General features: G+C 35.4%; 1 protein-coding gene across 3 annotated transcripts in view; it reads right to left on the reverse strand.

Annotated features, from left to right (window-relative positions):
- LOC123672345 (glutamate receptor ionotropic, kainate 2) overlaps positions 1–24213 on the reverse strand; it is a 730109-nt gene that overhangs the window by 140058 nt on the left and 565838 nt on the right. For all 3 annotated transcript variants that reach the window (XM_045606425.1, XM_045606423.1, XM_045606424.1), the window contains exon 6: positions 22041–22094. In XM_045606425.1, the coding sequence (XP_045462381.1) occupies positions 22041–22094 (54 nt within the window). The remainder of the gene's footprint in view (positions 1–22040; positions 22095–24213) is intronic.

The following is a 24213-nucleotide window of genomic DNA, read 5'->3' on the forward strand; positions in this document are numbered from 1 at the left end:
ATCGATTTGCATATAATAATCAAAGACTGGTAAATGGTCGAACTTTAATCACATAAATTCATATTATGACTGATGTCAAGAAGTTGTCATATTCACTTTGTATTTTTTGTGATGTTTCTTTAATGAAATAAAATGAGTAAAAATCTATGGGAGATGATTCCGCTATGTAAGGGGCTTGTAGCGATCCTGGTACACCTGAGGTTTCGAAAAATCATCGCTTGGAGAATCGGTCAGGTTGAAGAAACCCTCCCGATTTCGGAGCAGATTTAATATTATTCACTTGAATATTGAATGTATTTCTAGAACAGGAGTGATTTATTTTTTGTCGATATTGACGTGGTGGTGATCGTTGTTCAAGAAACCCGTATGGCTACTGAAGAACACCTCCGTGAAAGAAGATTTTCAGCAGGTTTTGTATTGATAGATTGCCTATTGAGTTCTGTTTATGGCCTTGCTAGTTATGTTAAAAAATCGTTACCTACATAACGCCCCCTCGTTTCACGGAGTATTTTTTTACTTTCAAATTTTGAGAAATTTTTGTAATTTATATGACAAACCCCCTTTTAGGCCTATAAATTTCGATATAATTATTTCTTATCCTTCAATTTATTGGGGTGATTCCAATTGTCATCTTTTATTGTGGTATATAATGAAACCTATAACATTTAGAACTTCTTTATGGTACTTTTCTTTTCTGTTTTCAGATTTGATTATAATATATGAGTCGTCATGTGAAAAGGAAGGATGAAAGGCTTCTGTTAGGATGAAAAAATAGCCCTTCAATTTAAATATGTCAGTTTATTTTTCAAATATATACACAAACCTATCACTACACCTATCTGCAATTACAAGGGCGTAGAAATGGGGGGTTACTGGGGGGTAATTACCCCCCCCCCCCCAAGAGTCCCAAATCAAATTACCAAATCGCGAATTCTCGCAAAGACGAAGAACGAAAATTTTTCCATAAGATGAACCAATACTCATTTTACTTTTCTTCTAAATCGACACGGTAGTGAAAAATCGGACGCTTTTACGGTTTATGAGTTTATTATCGCTTTCAAGATGAGTACTTTTATTGCACTACGGGCACGTCTATGTCCGAGGTTTATTATTTTCCTTTATCTATCCGCTTTCTCGGACTTTTATTTGCCATCTGTAATTTTTGCATTCGTCATCGGTATACACTTACCATTTGCTTTCGGTTTTTTGTATCATTCTCTTCACAAAATTTCAAAAGTATAGTTATCAAAGAACTGAACTCAGTTATTCGCATAAAAAAATTATGTGGGATGTGTTGTACCATTTTGTGTTTTATTCCAATTGTAATTTATTTATGAAGACATCAGTTTTCAATTGAGTATATCTAGAATGTGTTCCTAAATTGGAGGTACAAATGAAAACGATAGATTTCTCGAATCATTTCAAGAAAAAAGCCCTATAACAAGAGTCCCCAAACACTTTGTTTGTGAGAAACAGTTAAAGTTTTTTTCTCAAAGAATCTTCTCGTCACAAGATAATTAATTTGAATTGACCATAGATATTCCAATTTGAAGGTTTCAACACGTTATATGCCAATTTTGAATGCAAATCCACAAGGTGATATTGATGTCTGATCATCCATACAAGTACAAAGTGAACAATATCATTACTGGCTCCCAGAGAAAATGTCTCAACACTGAGATAATGATAACCTTTTAGCATATCACGAATGAAAGTAAAGAGATCAGAGAGATTGTGAGACAAACGTCCATTTTGATCCCACATATAGTCGTCCAGAACTTTATTAGATTACAAGACATAAGATTTAACAGAGTGATTCAAAATAAACACTTAGTTCATTAGAAAAAACTGAGCAAACTGTCGGCATCACAGTCTATGGTCAAGATAAAAGAAAATCAAGATTGGATATATAACGCAACTAATGTCACCCTGCCATAAGAAGTTGGTGCCATACTAGAAAATGGGTTAAGTTCATTACCCCTTTCAATCCTGACAAAGTACCTCTTTTAAATTTGTTAAAGGATGTTGAGTGTATAATCGGTGAATGAGTGCCAGAGCAGAATAAAGAAGAAAAGAGAGCTCTGTCTATTAATGTTATCACTGATTTTATAAATAAGTCATCTTCAAAAACACATGAAAGAACAATAGACGATAAAATTCGCAGAAAACTGAAAAGTACAAGAATATACCTTAAGAGTATTGACTACTCATCTATCCCGAAAAGTTCCTTGAGTTTTTTTACTTCTTATGTAATATTTTACAATTCCTATCAAATAACGATCTCCATGATCTACTCCTAACCCCTAGCTCCTAATTCTTCTTCTCTTCTCCCAAACCTCCGATACCAACTCTTCTTCTCGTCCGATTCTGGAGTTTCTCTGAACTCTCCGTGACTAACTGCCTTCCCGAACCGTTCTTGAGTTGTCCTCAACTCCCCATAACAAACTCTTCTTCCCAAACCGATTCTTGAGTTGTCCCCAACTCCCCGCAACTTACTGATTAATTTTTCTACGATTTGGCTCATGTTTACTCATTTCCCTGCCCCCGATGGACGTACCTTTAAAAAAAATGGTCATGGATTTTTCCATAGTTGCCAAGTTTTTCTTTTCCCACGGATCGAATGTTCCCATGAAAAGACCACTCAACAATTATTATCTAACACCCTATAAGTCACCCTCTTATCGCCTGTGAACTATCCTAAGTATCGACTTGCACAAAAAAGATATCTCCAACATCCAAATCTCACAAATATGAACCAATAAATTTCGCACTTATGCTAATCGCCTCCAAGTCTAGTGTCAAGTACCTGACCTTACATCGTCTTCGAAAAGGGTTTCGTCTACCTACAGCACGATGGCGATGTCCAGACCAAATAATTGAGAATCTAAAAAAATCTAAAGAGCACTTAGAGACCAGAGAGGGGTGAGTATATTTCTTTGTCAAATTATCGGGATTTGTTCGATTACAATGGAGTGTGGGAATTTTCACAAAAAGACTGATCTTTCCTGAGAAAATTCTAGGGGAATCGATAAATAGAGAATCTCATAATGAATTCTTCTGAAGCAAGGCCCGCATAGCCGTGGAAAGACGTTGATTTATTCCAGAAGATTTAGAGCTATGACATTCATAACAGGCTGGAATACAGGCCAAGCATAATAAGTGGATACGTGCATTGTGGGCTCAAGACTTTACTGTCGATAGGAATGATACAAAAATCTAGAAGCGAACAGGAGGTGTTTACGATGGGAATATAAAAATTTTCAGGGGCGTCAGGGAATTTCGTTCGGTTTTTCCAATTCTATTGTTCGGATATCGCTTGACATATGCAGTATGTCTGTTATTCCTTTTCCGGCGAGGTGTTAATTCAAGGATGATGGCATCAATTGATTACCGATCGACAAGGATGAATCAGGGAAATGGGGGATTTCATCTGACAAAATAACCCTTCATCGCAATATTCGATACATCGGATGAAATGAAAAATCTTTCTGGGCATCCTGAAAATATACGAAGGTTATAAATTCATCGTTTTCTTCTCAACTGATTGATTAATCAATTATTAATTCAGTTTAGTTTTATGAGTAGCAAAGTCTGAAAACACTATAAGCGTAATCCAGGATAACTGTCTTTGAATTTGTTCGTTCGCTTATAACTAAATGACCTGCAACCATATATAGGCAACCCTTCAATCTTGGCTTCGTAACATTCACAAGACGTATTTCATTCTTTCATTCGTCTCACTAAAATGTCAATTTTATTACTTACAGTTTTTTCTTGCTCTAATTATCATCGTTAAATAATTAAAATATTTCCTATTCATCTGAGAAAATATTCTTTCATCTTCATCTCAACGCATTATTGTTTTATAAAATCTTTTTAAAATAGACCAAGTAAAGAGATTGAGTCAATTCTTGTTCGTAGAATTTCACCATCTTCTGAACTGGAACTGGAAGTATTATTCTTATCTATTAAATAAGAAAATATTGGGAATATTGGACACAATTTTATTCTATTGTTTAATTTGTAACAACGCCGACGTTTCGAAACAGTTCGTTTCTTTTTCAAGGCTAAAAAATATAAATAAGTATATAAGGCATACAATATGACATAACATGATAACACATTACCTAGTTACGACAAACAATATTGTACGTTCATTAAAATCATTAAGACAATCTTCAAGGAATCGAAATATTTTTACACCGCAGATAATCAACATCAACATCCATTAAGTTATTTCCAATACGACAATGACATAAACATATGATTACGATAAAAATATATTAAATGGACTTAACACTATTGACGTGGCCAGCACTCATCTTCTAATTATATTGTTATAAATCGTGCTTAGGTGTTGTACATCTTCTCTATAATTAACTGTGTTATTTACTTTTATATTAATCATTTCGCTTATATTTCTTTTATAACCAACCTCTTCCCTATCAAGAATCTGTACATTATCAAAATCAAATTTATGGCCCGTAGTCATTTGATGTAAAGTTAAAGCTGTTTTATTAAAATTTATAACACTCTTACTATCATATTTATGTTGTTTAATTCTATCTCGTAAATATTGTTTAGTTTGGCCAATATAACACTTGTTACAGTTAGCGCAAGGTATCTTATATACTAATCCCGATTCTAAGCTATGAGGAGTTTTATATTTTAAATAGGTGAAAAATTTTTTTGTGGTGAGTAAATTATAGAAAGCACACTTGACATTTAATTCCTTCAACACTAAATTTACTTTATGAGAAAGGCCAGGTAAGTACGGAAACTTGAAGTACGAAGTAACAAAGTAAAGTAAATTTAGTGTTGAAGGAATTAAATGTCAAGTGTGCTTTCTATAATTTACTCACCACAAAAAAATTTTTCACCTATTTAAAATATAAAACTCCTCATAGCTTAGAATCGGGATTAGTATATAAGATACCTTGCGCTAACTGTAACAAGTGTTATATTGGCCAAACTAAACAATATTTACGAGATAGAATTAAACAACATAAATATGATAGTAAGAGTGTTATAAATTTTAATAAAACAGCTTTAACTTTACATCAAATGACTACGGGCCATAAATTTGATTTTGATAATGTACAGATTCTTGATAGGGAAGAGGTTGGTTATAAAAGAAATATAAGCGAAATGATTAATATAAAAGTAAATAACACAGTTAATTATAGAGAAGATGTACAACACCTAAGCACGATTTATAACAATATAATTAGAAGATGAGTGCTGGCCACGTCAATAGTGTTAAGTCCATTTGATATATTTTTATCGTAATCATATGTTTATGTCATTGTCGTATTGGAAATAACTTAATGGATGTTGATGTTGATTATCTGCGGTGTAAAAATATTTCGATTCCTTGAAGATTGTCTTAATGATTTTAATAAACGTACAATATTGTTTGTCGTAACTAGGTAATGTGTTATCATGTTATGTCATATTGTATGCCTTATATACTTATTTATATTTTTTAGCCTTGAAAAAGAAACGAACTGTTTCGAAACGTCGGCGTTGTTACAAATTAAACAATAGAATAAAATTGTGTCCAATATTTCCAATATTTTCTTATTTATTAAATAACAATGGATGATAACCAAGTAATAAATTCTTATCTATTCTACCCTTCATCCCTGACAGGTATTACCCCCGAAACATCATAATTCTTCAGTATCGAAGAGCACAACTGAAATCATTTAATGTATATTCTGCAAGTTAGTTTGTCAACAAACGATTCACGTTTTTCTGCAAGAAAAGCTCAATTACTTCTGAAACAGTGTCTGTTTTGGGTATCGGGTTTTGTCACTGTGGACATAATTACCCCCATTATTGTAGTTCTCTGTTCCGAGTATGGGCGATTGTATGAGCTATCTTTCATGTGTTCACCTGGGGAAGACAATGAAATATTCATTTCTACGAACTTAACCTTTAACTACTGACGTGCATTGACGTCGGGTCGATATGACCCCACTTACTGAATTGTTCTAAGGGTGACGTTGAAATTGAAATAATGAAACATAGAGGGCTGCAACTTTTTTATTTCAATACACTATCAAATATAAGTGTAAATTACTCATTACACCTCAAACTGAAATTAAATTTCAAATATTGTCATTAATCTAGTCAGTACAACAATATTTCTAAAATTCACCCGGTAAAAAAGGTGCCCTTGTGTTTTTCAGGTAGTGGGTATTGGAAAAAATAGTGCAAAGTAATTAAGATTAATATTAAGACTGATGAAAAAAAAAAATCAGACGGGAAGTAATACCCAGTTTTAATTAGAAACCACAGTGGCGTAACAATGTGAAAATTTCATCCTATTTTTACATTCCTTACAAATATTTGACCTACAACTATCGCATATTGGAATATTATAGTTATAGCTCTTGCAACAACAACAACAACAAAATGGTAAAACCAAGATGTTTTCGTTTTTTTTTGTATAGAAGCCATTTTCTTCGCATTTAATTCACATTGGGCTCTGCATTCTTTATCAGTGCCCTAGGTAGTTGACTTGCTACTAGATAGTGGTGTTGTAATATTAGGAATTAACTCCAGCGAAATCGAGTATCGCATGGAAAATGGCCATGGGCCAACGCTGGTTATTGCGTCTAGTTTAGGGCTGCCATACGTCCCGGTACACCGGGACATGTCCCGGTTTGGACCATTGTGTCCCCGTGTCCCGGTCAGTTATTAAATTGTCCCGGTCAGTAATTTGTCCGTTATGAGATTCATATTTCCTTATATAGAGTAGGTGAGACAAAATTTGTATCCATGGAATCTCAACGGATTCCAGTAATCATCAAGCTGAAAAGCTGTTTCCGTCGCTCAAACATTGTTTTTCAGAAACTGAAGTATTGAAAATAAAATTATTAAAATTAGACACATGGCCAAATGAATCGTCTTATACAATTACTTTATTTATTTTGAATCCTTAGAGGACCTTTATATTTTCATATAAAATATTTCCGGATAACACAAATAGGTACTTACTTTGAAGTGAAATGAAGGCGAGTTTTTTTTAATTAGAAGAGATTTTTTTCAAAGACATTTTTCGATATTTTCTGTAAGGGTCGAACGATGAAATATTTTTATGAGTATCAGAGTATGCAGGAACAACTTACAGCAATGTACTTTCTCATTCTAGAATTCGATGTCTTTCACTACTTCTAGCTATTGAACGCTTGCTGAAGCTTTGGGTGCAATTGAAAAAAAAATTCTTAGCTAAAAAGGCCTCAAAAGTTGTAACCGATTTTTTTTACTTTTTATTAGAACTTAATACTCTATTTCTACACAGTCAAGCATTTCTGAATGACAAACTGATTGAAAGGTTCGAAAAATCATTAATTACTGTTATTAAAGTAAAAATCAATTGAGAGGATACTAAGAAAATTTGTAATGAAAGATTACCAAATAAATATTTTGGGTACCAAACAAATCAAGTCTATAACAAACTAAAGAATGATGGCATAATGAATACAACGCAATAAGTTGAATTTGACAGTGAAGCCAGATATTTTTCACAACACCCGATATTTTTCATCAGAAACTGTGGCACTGTGCTTGCTGAGCCTCTACATCGCATCATCTCTGTCAGCTTGCGTACTTCCATTTTTCCCACCTTTTGGAAGAGAGCCCGAGTAGTTCCGATTTTCAAAAAAGGCGATAAATCACAAGTAGGGAACTATAGACCAATTTCTGTGCTGTGTAACTTTGCTAAAGTATATGAAGAAGCTTTATACGCTAATATCAGTCATAATGTTAGACCACATGTATCAGCAATGCAACATGGTTTCATGCGGGGCAGGTCTACGGTCACGAATTTGGCAACATTGTCGCAGTTTATCGCGGAGACTCTGGATGATGGAGGTCAGGTCGACGTAATTTATACAGACTTATCACGAGCCTTCGACTCGGTTGATCACCGTATGTTGCTGAATAAACTTTCTTTTTTTGGCCTCAGTCCAGCTTATGTCGACCTGATGAGATCTTACTTGGAGGGAAGAATGAGTCATGTGTTTTATAATGGCTTCAAGTCTTTTGAATTTTGTCTGTCATCTGGTGTGCCGCAAGGATCTAATCTTGGACCATTGTTATTCATAATTTTTATCAACGATCTTCTGGCTCGTCTCAGTTGCTTAGCCTTGGCCTATGCAGATGACTTCAAACTTTACCTGAGGATACGCGGAATTGCTGATTTGCAGCTGCTCCAGTCCAGCTTGGAGTTAGTTAATGTTTGGTGCTCGCGCAATGGACTCATTTTAAATATACAAAAGTGTTTTAAGCTGACTTTCACGAGAAGCTTACGTCCTCTCACCTTCAATTATTCTATTGGTAATTGTCTTATCGCTAGTGGAGATCGGTTTCGCGATTTGGGGGTGTTATTTGATTCGACGTTCAGCTTTGTTCCTCACATCGAGGAGCTTTGTTCTTCGGCTAGTCGATCTTTAGGCTTTGTGTTCCGGTGTTCCAGGGAGTTCCCTGATGTTTCAGTCCTCAGAATTCTCTATTTTTCTCTTGTCGTCAGCAAGTTAGAGTACGCCAACTTGGTTTGGTTTCCGATATACAGTTCCCACCTAACATCACTTGAACGCATTCATAGAAAATTCTTGAAGTGTGCTGAATATAGAAAGACCGGCAGGTATCCTGAACGTGGTGCGGATTTGTCGGAGATCATGCGGGAGATGCGAGTTTCAACGTTACAGGAGAGACAGAAGCAACAGTGCGCTAAATTTGCGCAAAAGCTTGTCACTGGAAGAATTGATTCACCTCATCTGCTGTCCAGGGTTGACATTCGTGTACCAAGAATTGAAGCGAGGACCACATCAACTTTTCGACTCCCTAAACCTCGGACTAACATACTTGAGCAGGCTCCGGTCTATCGATTGTGCAGGGCTGCTGATGAACTTAAGTTTAATTTGTTTTTTTAGTTCGGGGCGGTTATTGTTTATTGTTGTATCATTGAATGTGTAATTTTGTTTGGATAATTGTTCATATTATTCATTGCCAATATGTTACCCTGTTATTGGGAAATTTCCTGTTGGGTAAAATAAACTTTTATTATTATCCGACTTTTGCCTATACGCGTAGGATTTATCCTCGCCGTCGGCTTCTCACTCCTCGCTAAGAGGAACATTCACTCAATCCCAGATATTTAAAATATCAGAAGGGTAGAGCTCGGTCGTGTCCGGTCCTTGTGGTCCCCCTGGTTGTCGTCGAACTTCTGGTCCTCTTACACGCGATCCTTGGACCTGTCCTTCGCTTCCTAGGAATTTTCTCACCGTCCTTGCAGTACCTAAAAGAACAGCTTTTTGCATTACATTACATATATACTCACTAAGCCCTAGTTGCTTGATATTTCTCTTCAGATTTTTGGGTACTATTCCTGTTGTTGAGATGATAATTGGAATAGTTCTCGTTGATATCATTCCCCACTGGCGCTTTATCTGAAATTCGAGGTCCCTATATTTTGAAATTTTTTCGACCTCTTTTTGACGCAAGTTGTTGTTATTAGGTATTGCTACGTCGATGAGTATAGCTGCCTTTTGATGTTTATCAACCAGCAATATATCTGGCCTGTTGTGAGGGACTGTTTTATCAGTCAAAACTGTACGATCCCAGTACAGTTTATAGCGTTCGTTTTCCAGGATGGTCTCCGGTCGGTACTTGTAGTATGGTACTTTTTCAGATTGAATTAGTGTTAATTTAGTTGCCATTTCTTGGTGTAATATCTTTCCTACTGCATCGTGTCTCTCTTTATATTCATTTCCTGCAAACATCTGACATCCACCCGTGATATGTTGTATTGTCTCATTTGTTGGACACCCATATCGGCATCGATCGTCGGTAATAGTTCGATCCTTTATGATATGCCTGCAGTAATTTCTAGTTGAGATCACTTGATCTTGGATGGCTAAAAGAAAACCCTCTGTTTCTGGGTACATTGCACCTGATGTGAGCCAATAGTTCGACGCTTCAATGTCGACATGATCCTGGTTCACCTCGTTGAAATGTCTTCCATGCAGGGGCTTCTCCCTCCATCTATCCAATTTTTCTTGGTTTGTCTGGTGGTTGTATGAAAATTGCTCCTTGTGAAGTTGTAAAGGTGTTGATTCGTCTGCTTCACACAGTATTTTGTAGAACTCTGATGTACTTGCTTGATCTCTGAAGTATTCCCGTAGGCTTTCTATCTGCCCACTAACAAGTTCCATGATGTCCGTAAGACCCCTACCTCCTTTATTTCTCGGCAGTGTAGTCCTCTCAATGCTGCTTTTCGGATGGTGCTTGTTTGCTTTTGTCATCAACGTTCTCATTTTACGTTGCAAGTTTTCGATGTCTGTTTTGCTCCATGGAACTATACCGAATGAGTATGTTAGAATTGAACATGCATATGTGTTGATGGCTCTCGTCATGTTCCTGCTGTTGAGGTTTGTTTTTAAGATTTTTTTGGTTCTCCTAATGAACTCAGTCGTTAAGTCTTGCTTCATTCTTTGGTGGTTGATTCGTCGATTCTGTTTCATTCCAAGATATTTATAAAGATCATCCAACTTCATTGCTTCTATTTGCTGTCCATTTGCGAGAGTGATCGGTTCATCTTGTATTCTTCCTTTCACTACGCTGAGAGTACGACATTTGTCCAAACCGAATTCCATACCTACATCTTTCGAAAAATGTTCCACTAGTTTGACCATAATTTCTAGGTGGTTCTTATTGCCTGTTATCAGTTTCAAATCATCCATGTACAGCAAATGATTGAGGGTGGTAGTATTATTATTTCCTTTAATGTTGAAACCCTTTTCAGTAGCGTTTAACTGTTTAGAGAGTGGGTTCAGCGCCAAGCAGAACCATAAAGGGCTCATGGAGTCACCTTGGAAAATTCCCCTCTTAATTGGAATCAGTTTGGTTTTTATGTTTGCCGTGGAAAGCTCGATGTTCGTTTTCCAATTGTCCATTGCAAGCTTTAGAAAATTGGTTATAATTGGATCGATCTTGTATATCTCCAAAATTTTCTTCAGCCAGCCATGTGGAAGTGAGTCGAAAGCCTTCTTATAATCAAAATAAGTCATGAAAAGGTTTCTATGTTTCTTGAAGGCTTGGTTGCATATGATGGAATCTATTACCAGCTGTTCCTTCGATCCTTGTGCATTCTTGGAACATCCTTTCTGCTGTGTTGTTATTATTTTATTTTTCTCGCAATGTTTGTAGATACGAGATGCTAAACATGATGTGATGATTTTGTATATTGTTGGTAGGCATGTTATAGGTCTATATTTTGATGGATCCATAGTGTTTTGAAAATCCTTCGGTATTAGGTAAGTGATACCTGTTGTTAAAAATGTTGGCATTTCTGTTGGATTATGTATTATGTTATTTATGTATTCGACTAGCCTGCCGTGCAGACACCAAAACTTCTTCAACCAGAAGTTGTGAATTCCATCTGGGCCTGGAGATTTCCAATTGTGAGTGTTCTTCAATATTTCCTGTAGTTCTTCAGACGTTATTACACTATGTGGCATATTTTCTATGGTCTCACATGATTTCTCCTCTCTTCTTATCCAATGCGCTTTGGAGTTAAAAGGAGTTGGTGTTGACAGTTGATCGGTCCAAAAACTCTCCATATCTTCGGCGCTTGGAGGACTCACTAATTTAGTTGACGTTTGTTCATTAAGCATTCTATAAAAGTTCTTTTCGGAGTTTTCAAAAATCATATTGTCATGTTTTCGTTTATAGCTCTCATTGTATCTTCTCAGTCGTTCAGAGTATACACTTAATTTTTGTTTGAGTGTATCTAGAGTTTCTTGAGCACTTTCATTGTTGGCGTCGTAGTTTGCATGTCGCCTATGGCGATCCATAATTGCATCCACTATTTTCTGTAGTTTTCTCGACGGAGAACCTTTTTCAAATTGTGTTAACCGTCCTATATCTTGTCGGAGGCTATGTACTTTTGCTTCTAGCCTATTTTGCCAATGTGGTTTGTTATGCTGTTTTTTCTGTGCTGGTTGCTCACTTCTAGGTTTTGGCTTCACACCGAGCACTGCTGATATTGTAGAGGCTGCACAGTAGGTAATAAGATGCAATGACTCTAGGTTTTGGTCATTCGAAAAAAACGGTGGAATTATCTCTTTGTTCATTATGTGCAGAATATGTGAGAGTTTTTTCGATGTCTTCAGTCTAGGAAGAATTGGTCGTTTAAGAGGATCAGTACCCTCGAATTCTATAAAATATCTATTCATTGTAACAGATAACTGCTCTAATAGATCTCTTCGACTTTCTTCTCGGTTTTCCATAGTCGCAGTTTGTATATTCCGCCATTGCTCATCTCTTGCTAGTGCCAAATCTCCGCTGTTTTGTTCCTCAGTATTAATTTGTGCATTGATGTTGTGTTGGTTTTCAGCACAATCGTAGTTTTCTTCAATTGTCACTTCGTTGTTAGTGGGGTTCCTATTCTGTAGCCTCAGTTGGACTTCATTTTTTATTGTGTTAAGTCTCTCATCGGGTACAAGTTTATTTCTCAATATGACCCGGTATTGGTCGGCTACTCTTTGTTCAGAAACTTGAAGTTCGGGATAGTTTCTGTGGAATTCTGCAAACAGCTTTTGCCGGTAGCCTATTTTATCCTCTTCCATATTAGTTACTTCATAGTATATGCGCATGATCGTTTCATTTATCGAACTTGTCCATTTCATGCGTCTTCTTGGTAGACCTGCTTGGGTGAGTGCTGGTTGGGGATCCTGCACAGCACCTTCAGCAGTCGGAGAAACTCGTGTTATTCTTCTCCTAGAATGTTGAGATTGTGGAGGCGTAGCATTTTGATCGACAGACGCCCGTCTCCTTAGCACTCTGTCACCGACGTCCCGCATACTGTCATGTCCAGCGCCGGCTCCAGACACGCCCTGACGAACCTCAGGCAGCGGCTCTATATTTCGATTCCTTAAATTCACCATCATTCATGGGTTCCTCCGTGTCGTGGGGGAGACGGCCTTTGATCGCTTTTTACGATCCGCAGAGCTACGGTGGGAGAATTCTTGAGCTGCTTTCCACACGGCTTCGTCCGTTACCCTGGACAGGGACCCTTCGACAGGTTACAGCTTCCCGGGTCAGGGAGCTCCTGGAATCTGCGGTGGGCAGGAGTCGATTCAACTCTCCTGATAGGTGAATCGCTAGGGATTTCCTACCGCTACCCCTTTATTATTATTATTATTATTATTATTATTTCGATAATGGTGGACTCGGCCAATGACTAAATTCGATATATTTGCATGAATGACTTTGAACGATGTTCCTTCATGAAATCTAGCAGAAGAAACTGATGCATTTTTGAATGGGAAAGATTTCACGCTTGAAGATTCCGTTAATGAAAAATTTATGTACCTACCTAGGTATTTGAATTCTTTCATTAACGCAGAAATGACAGATGAGTGGAAAGCCAAAAACATACAAGATAAATGGATGTCATTTCTCAATAAACAAAATAACATGAAATAAAGACGAATCTCATCAAAATATAGCAATATATTTACGCAATTCTGGAACACAATGTTCATGTGGAACGGGTGTTTTCTTTTCTATGAGATCTTGACAGTGGTTTAATAACGAAATGCATCATACGCAGTAAGCACAGTGGAGAGCATAATTTGAATTATGATATTTATAATTATAAAATGACATTCGTAGATTTTTATAATTATGTAAGAAAAAAATTGATTGGAAAGGCCAAAACTTTGAAAAATATAAATGGATTAAGAAAAATGGCACCGTGGATCAAGCCTAAAAAAGAGGGCACCTGCCTACTTCTTTATTGTTGCGACTTTATGTTGTTTTTATTACAAGTTGTTATTATTTTGTTTTTGCTCTTTATAAATTATTTCAGTGAATATGTCTGAATAAATGACTCTTATTTTGTTGGGGAATGTGTTATAATTCCACTACCAAGCGCAAAAAAGTCAATAATCCTAGAAACCCCGGATTATTGTGAATGAAGACGAGGTTCTAATTTTTGTGTGGTATTTTAACCTATTTCTGTGCCATTTGTCCCGGTCGATGTTCCAACATTTATGGCAGCCCTAGTCTAGTTGAACTGTAGGTTGCATTTGTTTCCTTTGTATTATTATCAAAAAGGGTATTGTGTTTAGGTGTTCGGCTTCTTTGTACACATTGTTTTTCTGATTGTGAATTATTCTAAATCAACTTCCGCTCCATCCCAGTTGTCAGTATCCATCACTGTTATCACTGTTTTCTCCACAAACCAGCAAAGCTTGCCATGTTCGAAAGTAACTTATTTACGGACGTGGTGCCCTGTTGACCCCAACCAGACTTTACGCGCCAATAACATCAATAACGAACCGATTCGATTGAATCTTTTGTTTTACTAAACAATGATATGACTTTAAGGTAGAGGGGGCAGTCTGTAACTTATAGCAAAAAATTGAGCAACGTTGCCAGATTTGAATTGCGCTGGGGTCAGAGGGGCACCTCGTCCGTAACTGAAGGTTAATTCGCTAAAACGGAAATATCCGAAATATTGGTTTTCCGAATCCTCTCTTTCTTGTTCTCTTCCTTGATTCCGCTATTTCCGTGGTTCACCCAAATTTCTGTCTCAAGCCTTCCCTATTTACCCAGGGAAGTGAAAAGTATCTTTGTCCTTCCTTTTCCTGCTCACTTTTCAACAATGCCGCGCAACTGTTCTCTTTTGTAATAAGGTAATTTCTGCCTCCAACCATGAGACTTCTTGCGTTATCGGCTCCAAGCATTTTCATGCGGATTGCACGGATTATTTTCTTGAGAATCATGGAGATTTGACCTGTCCGATTTGCCATTCGGAAGAGCGTCGGCTTAGAAGTGGTTTATCGAGCTCTCACATGGTTTCTGCCGAGGTTGGTACTGCTAAATCGCCAAAACCCACAGATGGCGGTGGCGAAGCGGCTCCACCAACACTGACGTACTTTCACCTAATGATGAATAGGATCAGTGAGGTTGCTGCTAGTGTCTTTTGAATAGTGTCTAAAATTTTGCTTCATGCACATCAGCAAGAATAATCCTGAACTTCCGTATACGCTCATGGGGCAACCTCTTGCCATTGTGCCCATTGTGACCTTGGCGTGGTGGTTAATTGTGAATTAGACTGGTCAGAGCACATCACGATAATTTTCAATAGGGTCAAGAGGAATGCCTGTCTTATTCTCTTTTCATGGCTGCAATATCCAAACCGCCAAGAGGTTGTACTCAACTTACGTGAGGCCAATTCTGGAATACGCGGGCCCAGCTTGGTGGGTCATCCTGAGATCCAACTAGCACCTTCTTGAGTCCGTGCAGAGATGGTGTACCAGAATTCCATTTCCGACCACCATTCTACCTGACTACCAAACTAGACTGAGACTATTTGGACTAACGAGCTTCGAGAATAGGCGTGCTAGGGTAGTTCTGATAGTGGCTTTCCGAGCGATGCACGGTTTCTTCGGTTAGAACCTTCGACTTCGTTTTGATCTGGAATAACCTTCAAGTCCACGTATTCAAACTTAACAAGTGTTCCGCACTTTCTGTCGAATGAACCTCCTGTCCAACCGAATTTTCGAAGCTTGGAATCGCTTCCCGATGAAGTGGTGAATATGGGTTCAGTGAATGCGTTCAAAACCTCAAACGATACACTGGAGTGAAGTGTTTTAGTGAAGACATTTTCTTTCTTTTTTTCTGTTATGTATACTCTTTTTATTGCAGAATACTATTTATTTTTATATTTTTAATTGAGTTCATAGGTATTACTCACCTCCACTCTAACCAATGTATAATAATGATAATATTTAAGGTAGGTACCCTAACACAACTGTTTCTTGGTCTATTTGATTAAAATTGCATCATCATTTCCATTTCGGCTTTTCACTCTTTTTGCGCCCTTTCATAGAAAAACAGCATGCTCTCATTCTGCACAAATGCTGTTATTTTCGAATTTTGAGCCTCAATTGATTGAGCTCGACACACTGCTCAGAATTTGAAATCAAAGTCAATTTTGTTTCCTCAACTGTCCCTAGTTAACACTATAATTCTCGAACGGAATTTGATAGAGGCTTTAAATTTTCAGTGTAGATTCAGTGTCCAAATATTTGGATGATTTCCTTAATGGATAAAATATGTTCAACGGATCAGGATCTATATGAAATTTAGTTGTCTGATTCAACTGAAATTTATAGAAATAAATTGCAAAATAGTGAAGCAAATATGTATGAAAAATTTTCCGGAGAGCGGGTGAAAAAAAAATTTCGATATTTCAGAACATGCCGGTCATATTCCACAAAAAAATTTGTATGCATATAAATTTCAGCGATTTTATTCATGTATCCTTGTCCCGAGTGAAATAAGAATATCTTTTGGATCCAATTTTTTATGTACCAATTATCGACATGCTGTTTTTCGTCAAACCATCGAATAGGAGTACAACAAATTTTGGTGCCGATACAACGTACAACTTTATGTCGATAAATGTTGTCGATAATTACGACTGAATAATCATCAATTTTACGGAAAACTACTGATTATTTTTCAAATTCTGTTTTCATATCCAGTTCGAAAAATTCTAGAAATTTTCCCCAACTTCAATCGACATTCGATTATGACTCTGTTTTATGATTTTACTGACCATTTTTTCAAGGATGTTGAGAATCGGATAATTCATGTGACGGTTATTAGATAGCTATATTTAATTTTCAGTCACAAAAACATTTCCAAAATGACCAAAAGTTTACAATATACAGAAGAAGACAAGAAAAATGCCGTGTCCGCCGGAAAAATTAAATCATCAAGTTTCAATAGAAAAAACATCAATAAAGAATATTAGAAAAGTTTGTTAATGTGTGAAATTAATTGTAATAGCATTATCCGGAAAATATATCCTTTCCTTTCAAGAATGCTTTGTTTTGACCTTCTTCAGAAATACAAACAATTCTACCAAAATTACCGAAAACAAAGGAAAAAATTAAATGCAGGTGCATTCAATGTTAATGCGAGAAGGCATAATATATATCACAGAAGAAAAAGAAAAAGAAGAGAATATCAGAAAAAAATACAAAAAAGAGACAGTGCAGAAAACAAAAGAAGAGAGAAAATTATCAAAAAAAAAACTAAGAATATACAGAAAACTAGAAATAAGGGAGAGATTGAGAAAGAATCAGTCTTCTTCGGAAACTGACCAATATGATATAGATGACTATATTGATGGTTTAAAACGTTTCTCTTTAATTTTAGACATCTCCTAACAATCATATACCATAAAATCTATGGCAAGGCTTGGTTAGAATGGATATGGTTAGCTAAATGTCGGTGATATTTTAGGGTATAACCTAATCGAATGTATAATTGCGGAACCATAAGAACTGTCTTTGTTTTTGGATTTTCAAATTTATTTGAGAATTCATATTTAACTTTCTGTTTTTTTTTATAAATTGAAATATATTTTTCTATTCTGTTTCATTCACAATTCATGTAAATATAAATATATCACGTATACCAATCTTTAATTTGCCACAGTGTCGATCATTGGTCCTCTCACATGTCGATGATTTGTTATTCATATTATTCGGGTGTCGATTATTGGAACATCTGCTTTGTGTTCTTAATTATTTAATTTAAATTATTTTCACTATTACATGATTCTTTCTTTTTCTGTACATTGAACTGAAGGTTCAAAGAATAGGAAAATGTATATTGCAACTACATAAAAATTGTCTTCGTATTAGAAAACTTTTGTCATTCTCACTAGCACGCTATAGTGTCGATAATTGGGACATTTACCTCATTACACTTTCATCTCCTTTGAAATACAAATGAATCATAAGAAAGGAGAATTCATAAATGGCCCAAATGAAATGCAACTGTGTGAAATTTATATTCTAGATGCATTCAATAAACCATCATCTCTTCAGGAAACTGGGCCGACTGAGGAAAACCATCTGTTCACGGTTCGTTGGCATAGATTCCGGCTGATATGTCTACTCTTAAATCATCTGCGACATTCTGTTATTAAAATAAAAATTAGCCGAAGTGATATACGAGCATTCGCACCTACAACATCCGTTTCCGTCTTTGTCAGCGTGGATGCCTCTTGATGAATTATTTTCGGCTCGAATTAGTTCTATCTTAATTGAAAATTTTTTCTTATTAAGGTTCTCTGAAAGATGGAAAATTTTTTTGTATGATTTATCGTGGCGATCAGTTCTGGGGGTGATTTTTTCGAGAAGATTCCGAAATTAGGGGAAAATTTATCGGAGATCCATCATAAAATATAGGAGGGTACTGGATTTATTGAAGGTTAAATTGGTGTGTAAAACAGAAGATGCGTTGGATATGATCTAAACGCAAAGGGATAGAAACTCAGATAGAAAGTTATATGTATGTAAAGCCTATAAGCGTAGTTATTGCTTAGATATAGTTGTATACAGGGTGTATACAGGCGAAATTTCAAACCAATTAGATGTGTAACAACGAAAATATTCGGTACAAGAATATAAAATTAACAGAGTCACATGAACCGGTTGGTTTTGAGTATAAACTTAAAAGTTTTGAATTGGAAATGAGATCTGAATTTCAAATTCTGAGGAAGGAAGTGGCCACTTTACTATCGGTAATAATGAGAAATTTATTAACAAAGCAATGCAAACGGATAATAAGGAAAATAATGTTACGAGGTCTTCCCGAGAATGAATCTAGTTCTGCGGATTTAATGGATATAATTGTTGAACCAACGAATGAAAAAATGAAAAATCATTTTGCTATCGTATACGGTCTACACGTAATAATCGTACGAGACAGGAGACGAGGCATACTTCACCAGTTATTGTGGAGTTTATACATCACTGGCGTCGTCATGGAAATTTTTTCAGCAAGAAAATGATGGAGGAATCGGGAATCAGAATTATGTAAGGTTCGTTGAAGTGAAAAATATGATCTATTTATGAAGGTACGAGAGAAATTTGGAAATCACGCTTGGAGGTAATAAATATATTTCTTGAATGAATTAATTATTTAATTGTTTATAATCATAATAACGAATAAATTAAACGGAAACAAACCCTTTTGAAAATTACAAATCAAACTTAACAAATCCAGTATCAAAACAAAACACAGTGCTGCTCAGCATCAGAGAAAATTATGCCAACAATAACACAATAGGCACTGAGAGAATCGAGCTGTAAATTTACTTCCTCATTGAACCAAATAGATTATTCTTAAATATACTCCAAGTACTGCCCAAATCAACAGAAGTACTTTCATTTGAAAACCGTAATGTTCTAAGTAAATAAAAATGTTTCCGTAAATTCTTTTTTGGCATTTCTGGAACGAACAAGTGGGTATTCCTCGTTCTCCTGACTGAAGCATTAAAGCAGACAGTTTCCAATGGAGACGGAAAAAAAAAGATCAATTTATTAATTCATACACAAAAAACATTAGCAACCAATCTCCTTTTTTTGAGTGACTCTAAATTCAAATATATCCTGATACTTTATAGTCTATCTGTGATATAAGAATACCCTGCTTGAAAGCGACCACCGAATTATTGGAGCAGATTATGTTTACATATATCTGGACTTCGCCTCTTCTCATATTTATTATTATATGATACCTTCGAATATTATGTAACAATCTATTGATGTGAGAATAAAGACAATTCATATTATTATATTTTATACATATTTTCCAAGATTCTTCTCGAATTTTCAATCGTTTTGACGAAGTGATCAGGAAGATTACAAACGTGAACGAAAATTTCAAAATTTATATGTTGAAATTTTCGATCACATTGGTTATCTCTAAGGGCCCAGCTCCAAGAACTGATTTATATGATCTTCTGCTTCTTAACTTCTCTTTCCCCTATAATATGAACCCAATTTCATTCTTGGCCACTTTTTCGAAAAACATGAAAAGCACGAAAAACTATTCGGCCGACATGAGATCTTACAATTCAGATCTTTGAGCTGGGCCAATACCTCCTAGATATATTCTAGGAGGTATTGGCTGGGCCCACAGAGTTAATCAAAGTTAACGAAAATTTCATTATTTATAGCAATTATAATCTTCCATGAAATGGACTAAATTCCATTCTTGGCCGCTTATTCGGAAAATATGAAAATCTATTCGGCCGGTATGAGATCATTTAATCTTAATCTTGAAGCTAGGCCCTTAGAGGAATCCAATCAGTACGAAAATTACATGATTCATAGTTATTTCAATCCCCTTCAATATCGACTCAATTTGGAAAAACATGAAAAACTATTCGACCAGCATGAGATCTTACAATTCAGAATCAATGTTAACCAAAATTTCAATGTTTAAATTTATTTCAATCCTCCTTAAAATGAACAAAATTTCATCCTTGGTCGCTATTTCGGAACATATGAAAAGCTATTAGGCCTGTATGATATCATATATTTCAGATCTTGGAGCTAGGCCCTTAAAGGTATCCAATGTGTACGAAAATTACATGATTTATTTATAGCTATTTCAATCCCCTTTAATATGGACCCAACTTCATCCTTGGCCGCTCATTCGAAAAACATGATGATCATCGAATGGGTTCGAAAATTACTTGATTCTTAACTATGGACTTAATTTCATCTTGCGCCACTTATTAGAAAAACATGAAATCACGAAAAACTATTCGGCCGGTATGAGATCATACAATTCAGTTTTTATAGCTGGACCCTTAGAGGTAATCAATGTAAACGAAAATTACAATTTTTATAGCTGTTTGAATTCTCCAAAAATGGACTAAATTCCATCCTTAATTTCCACTTAATTTCAAAATATGAAAATCTATTCGGCCGGCAAGAGATCATATGAACCGGATCTTGGAGCTGGGCCCTTAGAGTTAACCAATGTGAACGTAAATTTCAATATTTATAGCTATCTGAATCCTCCATAAAATGGATTAAATTTCATTCTTGGCCGCTTATTCGGAAAATATACAAATCATGAAATTTTTTTCGGCCGACATGACATCACACGATCCGGATCTTTGAGATAACCGATGTGTACGGTAAATTTATTGTTTATAGCCTTCATATTCCTCTATAATAAGAACATAATTTCTTTCTTGGCTGTTCATTCGGAAAATATAAAAATCACAAAAATCTCTTTGGCCGTCATGAAATTCCTCAATTCCATCCTGCAATGGGGCATCAGAATTCAGATGGAGTCTATGTGAACGAAAAATTGCTCCTTGCTAGATCTTTCATTTATCTATAAGATGAACCTAATTTTATTAGTTCACGCATCCAGAAATCAAATCCAAAAATCGAAAATGATGAAAGTGGGGTTGACCGTGGTGGAATGAAAAGTTCGCGTGGAGCTGGACGGCCGGGAGTTTGAATTACCAGGCATTCTACGTCACATCAAATTTCCATCAAATATGCAGAATCGAAATTAACAAAAAAAAAACAAAATTTCGAATGGCTATATTTCCGGAAGAACTCGTCAGATTTCGCTTATTTAAAAATTTCGCTCAATATGATATTAATCGCGACTTTCTAGATCTGAATTTACCCCGAAAATTGCGAGGTTCTAGGTTCTTCCGTTCGAAAGTGCGTACACACGTACGGACGGAAAGTATCGAATTAGAGCAGGGAGTTTTCATCAGTGAGTTGAAACTTATCGTTTGATGCCATTTCCGTGTCGAAAGAAAGTGAGGAGAATTTTTTCATGTGGGTTATAAATCCGCTTTTAGTCATGATTGAGTCGTATCAAAATGGGATAATGAGTCTTTGGTCACTATATCATTTTGGTATGTCATATAACAAGTCACATATCGCGCGTTGACGATATGTTAAAAAAGAATGATTTTATTCTTTTCTAACATAATAAAAACATTTCATTTTTGAGGAATCAAGAAATTGAAATGTATTATTTTCTAAAAAATAAAAATTGAAAAAATATAGAAATGATAAAATGACTAATTCTAATTCTAATTCAATATTTTTAGGGAAATTATCAATTAGATGGGCAGAAATCTATATGATAAACAAGAAATAAACTCTATTACTTACAAAAGTAGTAAACATGTAGTGATATCGATAATCATTCATCTGAAGTTGAAGAATCTGTAAGAGAAAGAAAATTGTCATCATATAAAAATTTCTGATATTTGAATTGATATGCGAAAACTAAAATTACCATATCAATAAATTGTCAGGAAATGCTATCATCAATTGCAAGTTACATATCAATTTTCAGAAATTTAATAACAAAATGAATCAATACAGGTTGTTCCGGAAAGAATGCAACAAACGGATATCATGAATGAAGGTCATCATGGAGGACTAGTAACCAGAGGTTTCAATCGCCTGAGTGCCTTTGTTTAGGATATACAGGGTGATGTTCATCTTAAGGGTGAAATTTCACAGTTCAATAACTCTTTAAATAATCGACCCAATTATTTCAAATTTTGACGTTTTGTCAACCTTTACTATCGCCTACCTAAAATATTTACGAAATCGAATTAATCATATCCGGATTAGTAAAATTTAAGACCTTTTTTATTTTCGTGAACATTTTTTCCTTTTCGTAACCACAACGATTAAATTAATAATAAAAATTCTAAATCTCTACTTCACACCGTCATTCAGGGTAAAATGAACATTCCCTAGTGAGCGAAATTTTTTAGTTCAATATCTCTTCAACTACTCTATAGGTACCGAATAATTTCGAATTTTGAAATTTTGTCACCCTTTATATTGTCTTCTTCGATATTTTTGAAATTGAATAAATCAGATCCGGATAGGAAAATGTTTGACTTTTTCTATTTTCGTGAATATTGGATCACCCTGTACGTTAGTATCATGATACTTTTCGTTTTAGTACCCACAAAGAATCAATTCATAATAATAAATCTTAATCTCTGCTTGGCATCGTCATACAGAGATACATATGAAAGAAATTTCATAGTTCAAGAAATCTTGAATTTATCTGTAGAATTATTTCGAAAATTGCTATTGTTGTTGCCATTCACGAATGCCTTCCTTCAATATTTCTGAAATCGAATAAATCAGACCTGAACTAGGAAAATTTAAGTTTTTTTTTATTTTCATGAATGGATCACCCTGTACGCGAAAAATATGATTTTTTTTCGTTTTCGTAACCACAAAGAATTAATTCATGATGAAAATTATAAATCTGCTTAGCACCGTCATATAAGGTGATCAATAAATATTTCCTTATCAGTGAAATTTCACAGTTGAATGAATCTTGAACTTATCGGAAAAATTATTTCGAATTTTGCAGTTAGCCATTCACTAGGGATGGAATCAACAATTCTCGTATGGGCTCCGAATAATCCACAATCCACAGAATAATTGAATTCTTAATAAATGTTTGGTGAGGTAGCTACAACAATCGTTTGATTTGCCCTAATATTTTTGAAAATTGTTGACAGTAGAAATTTACATGGGCTATATATAGGTGGCTATTTACATAGCCACCTTGACCGTTTTCCAGAAAATTTAGGAGACATGAGTGAGGAACAAGGTGAAAGATTTCTCCAAGATATCAAAGTTATGCAGGATCGCTACCAAGGAAGATGGGACATGCACATGATGGCAGAACTACTGCAGTTCAAAAGTTTCGAAGTGTTGAGTGACTATTTGATTTCTTAAATGTTTTGTTTTTGTTTGTGAGTACGACATAGTTTTGTATTTTGTATAACTAAAATAAAGATTTCGTATCCACTTTCGTTCACTTCACTCGCGGATTTGAATAATGTTACTTATATTTCTCTAATATTGTATATCTTCCAAATTTGATCTCCTAGCTAAAAATGAATATGTTATATGAATTCAGGACATCAAATTGATATAGAATCAGCTCAAAAAATCTCGACACCAAAACAGCTGTTCCCTTGTGTTATTGATGTTCCATTATTCTATTTTTTGGCACTGATTATTTGAACATCGTGGAATTCCAAGTCAGTTATTGATGCCTTGATAAAGTTGTTAATATAGCATTGTTAATTTACTTTTATTCAATAATTGGTATATTATTAATTTTTGTGACAATTTGGTAGAACGGTGGTGTTGATATTCCTTGCGATTATTGTCAATTTTTTACTTTACTTTTTGCTCATGCGCCTGATCTCACGCGAGGCAACTAGATTACTTTATTTTTGCGTTTTGTTGAGAGCTCCATAGTTCAATTCACTTCGTTAGACCAAATACTGGTTGATCA

The sequence above is a fragment of the Harmonia axyridis genome, chromosome 2, assembly GCF_914767665.1.
Source record: "Harmonia axyridis chromosome 2, icHarAxyr1.1, whole genome shotgun sequence".
Taxonomy (NCBI): domain Eukaryota; kingdom Metazoa; phylum Arthropoda; class Insecta; order Coleoptera; family Coccinellidae; genus Harmonia; species Harmonia axyridis.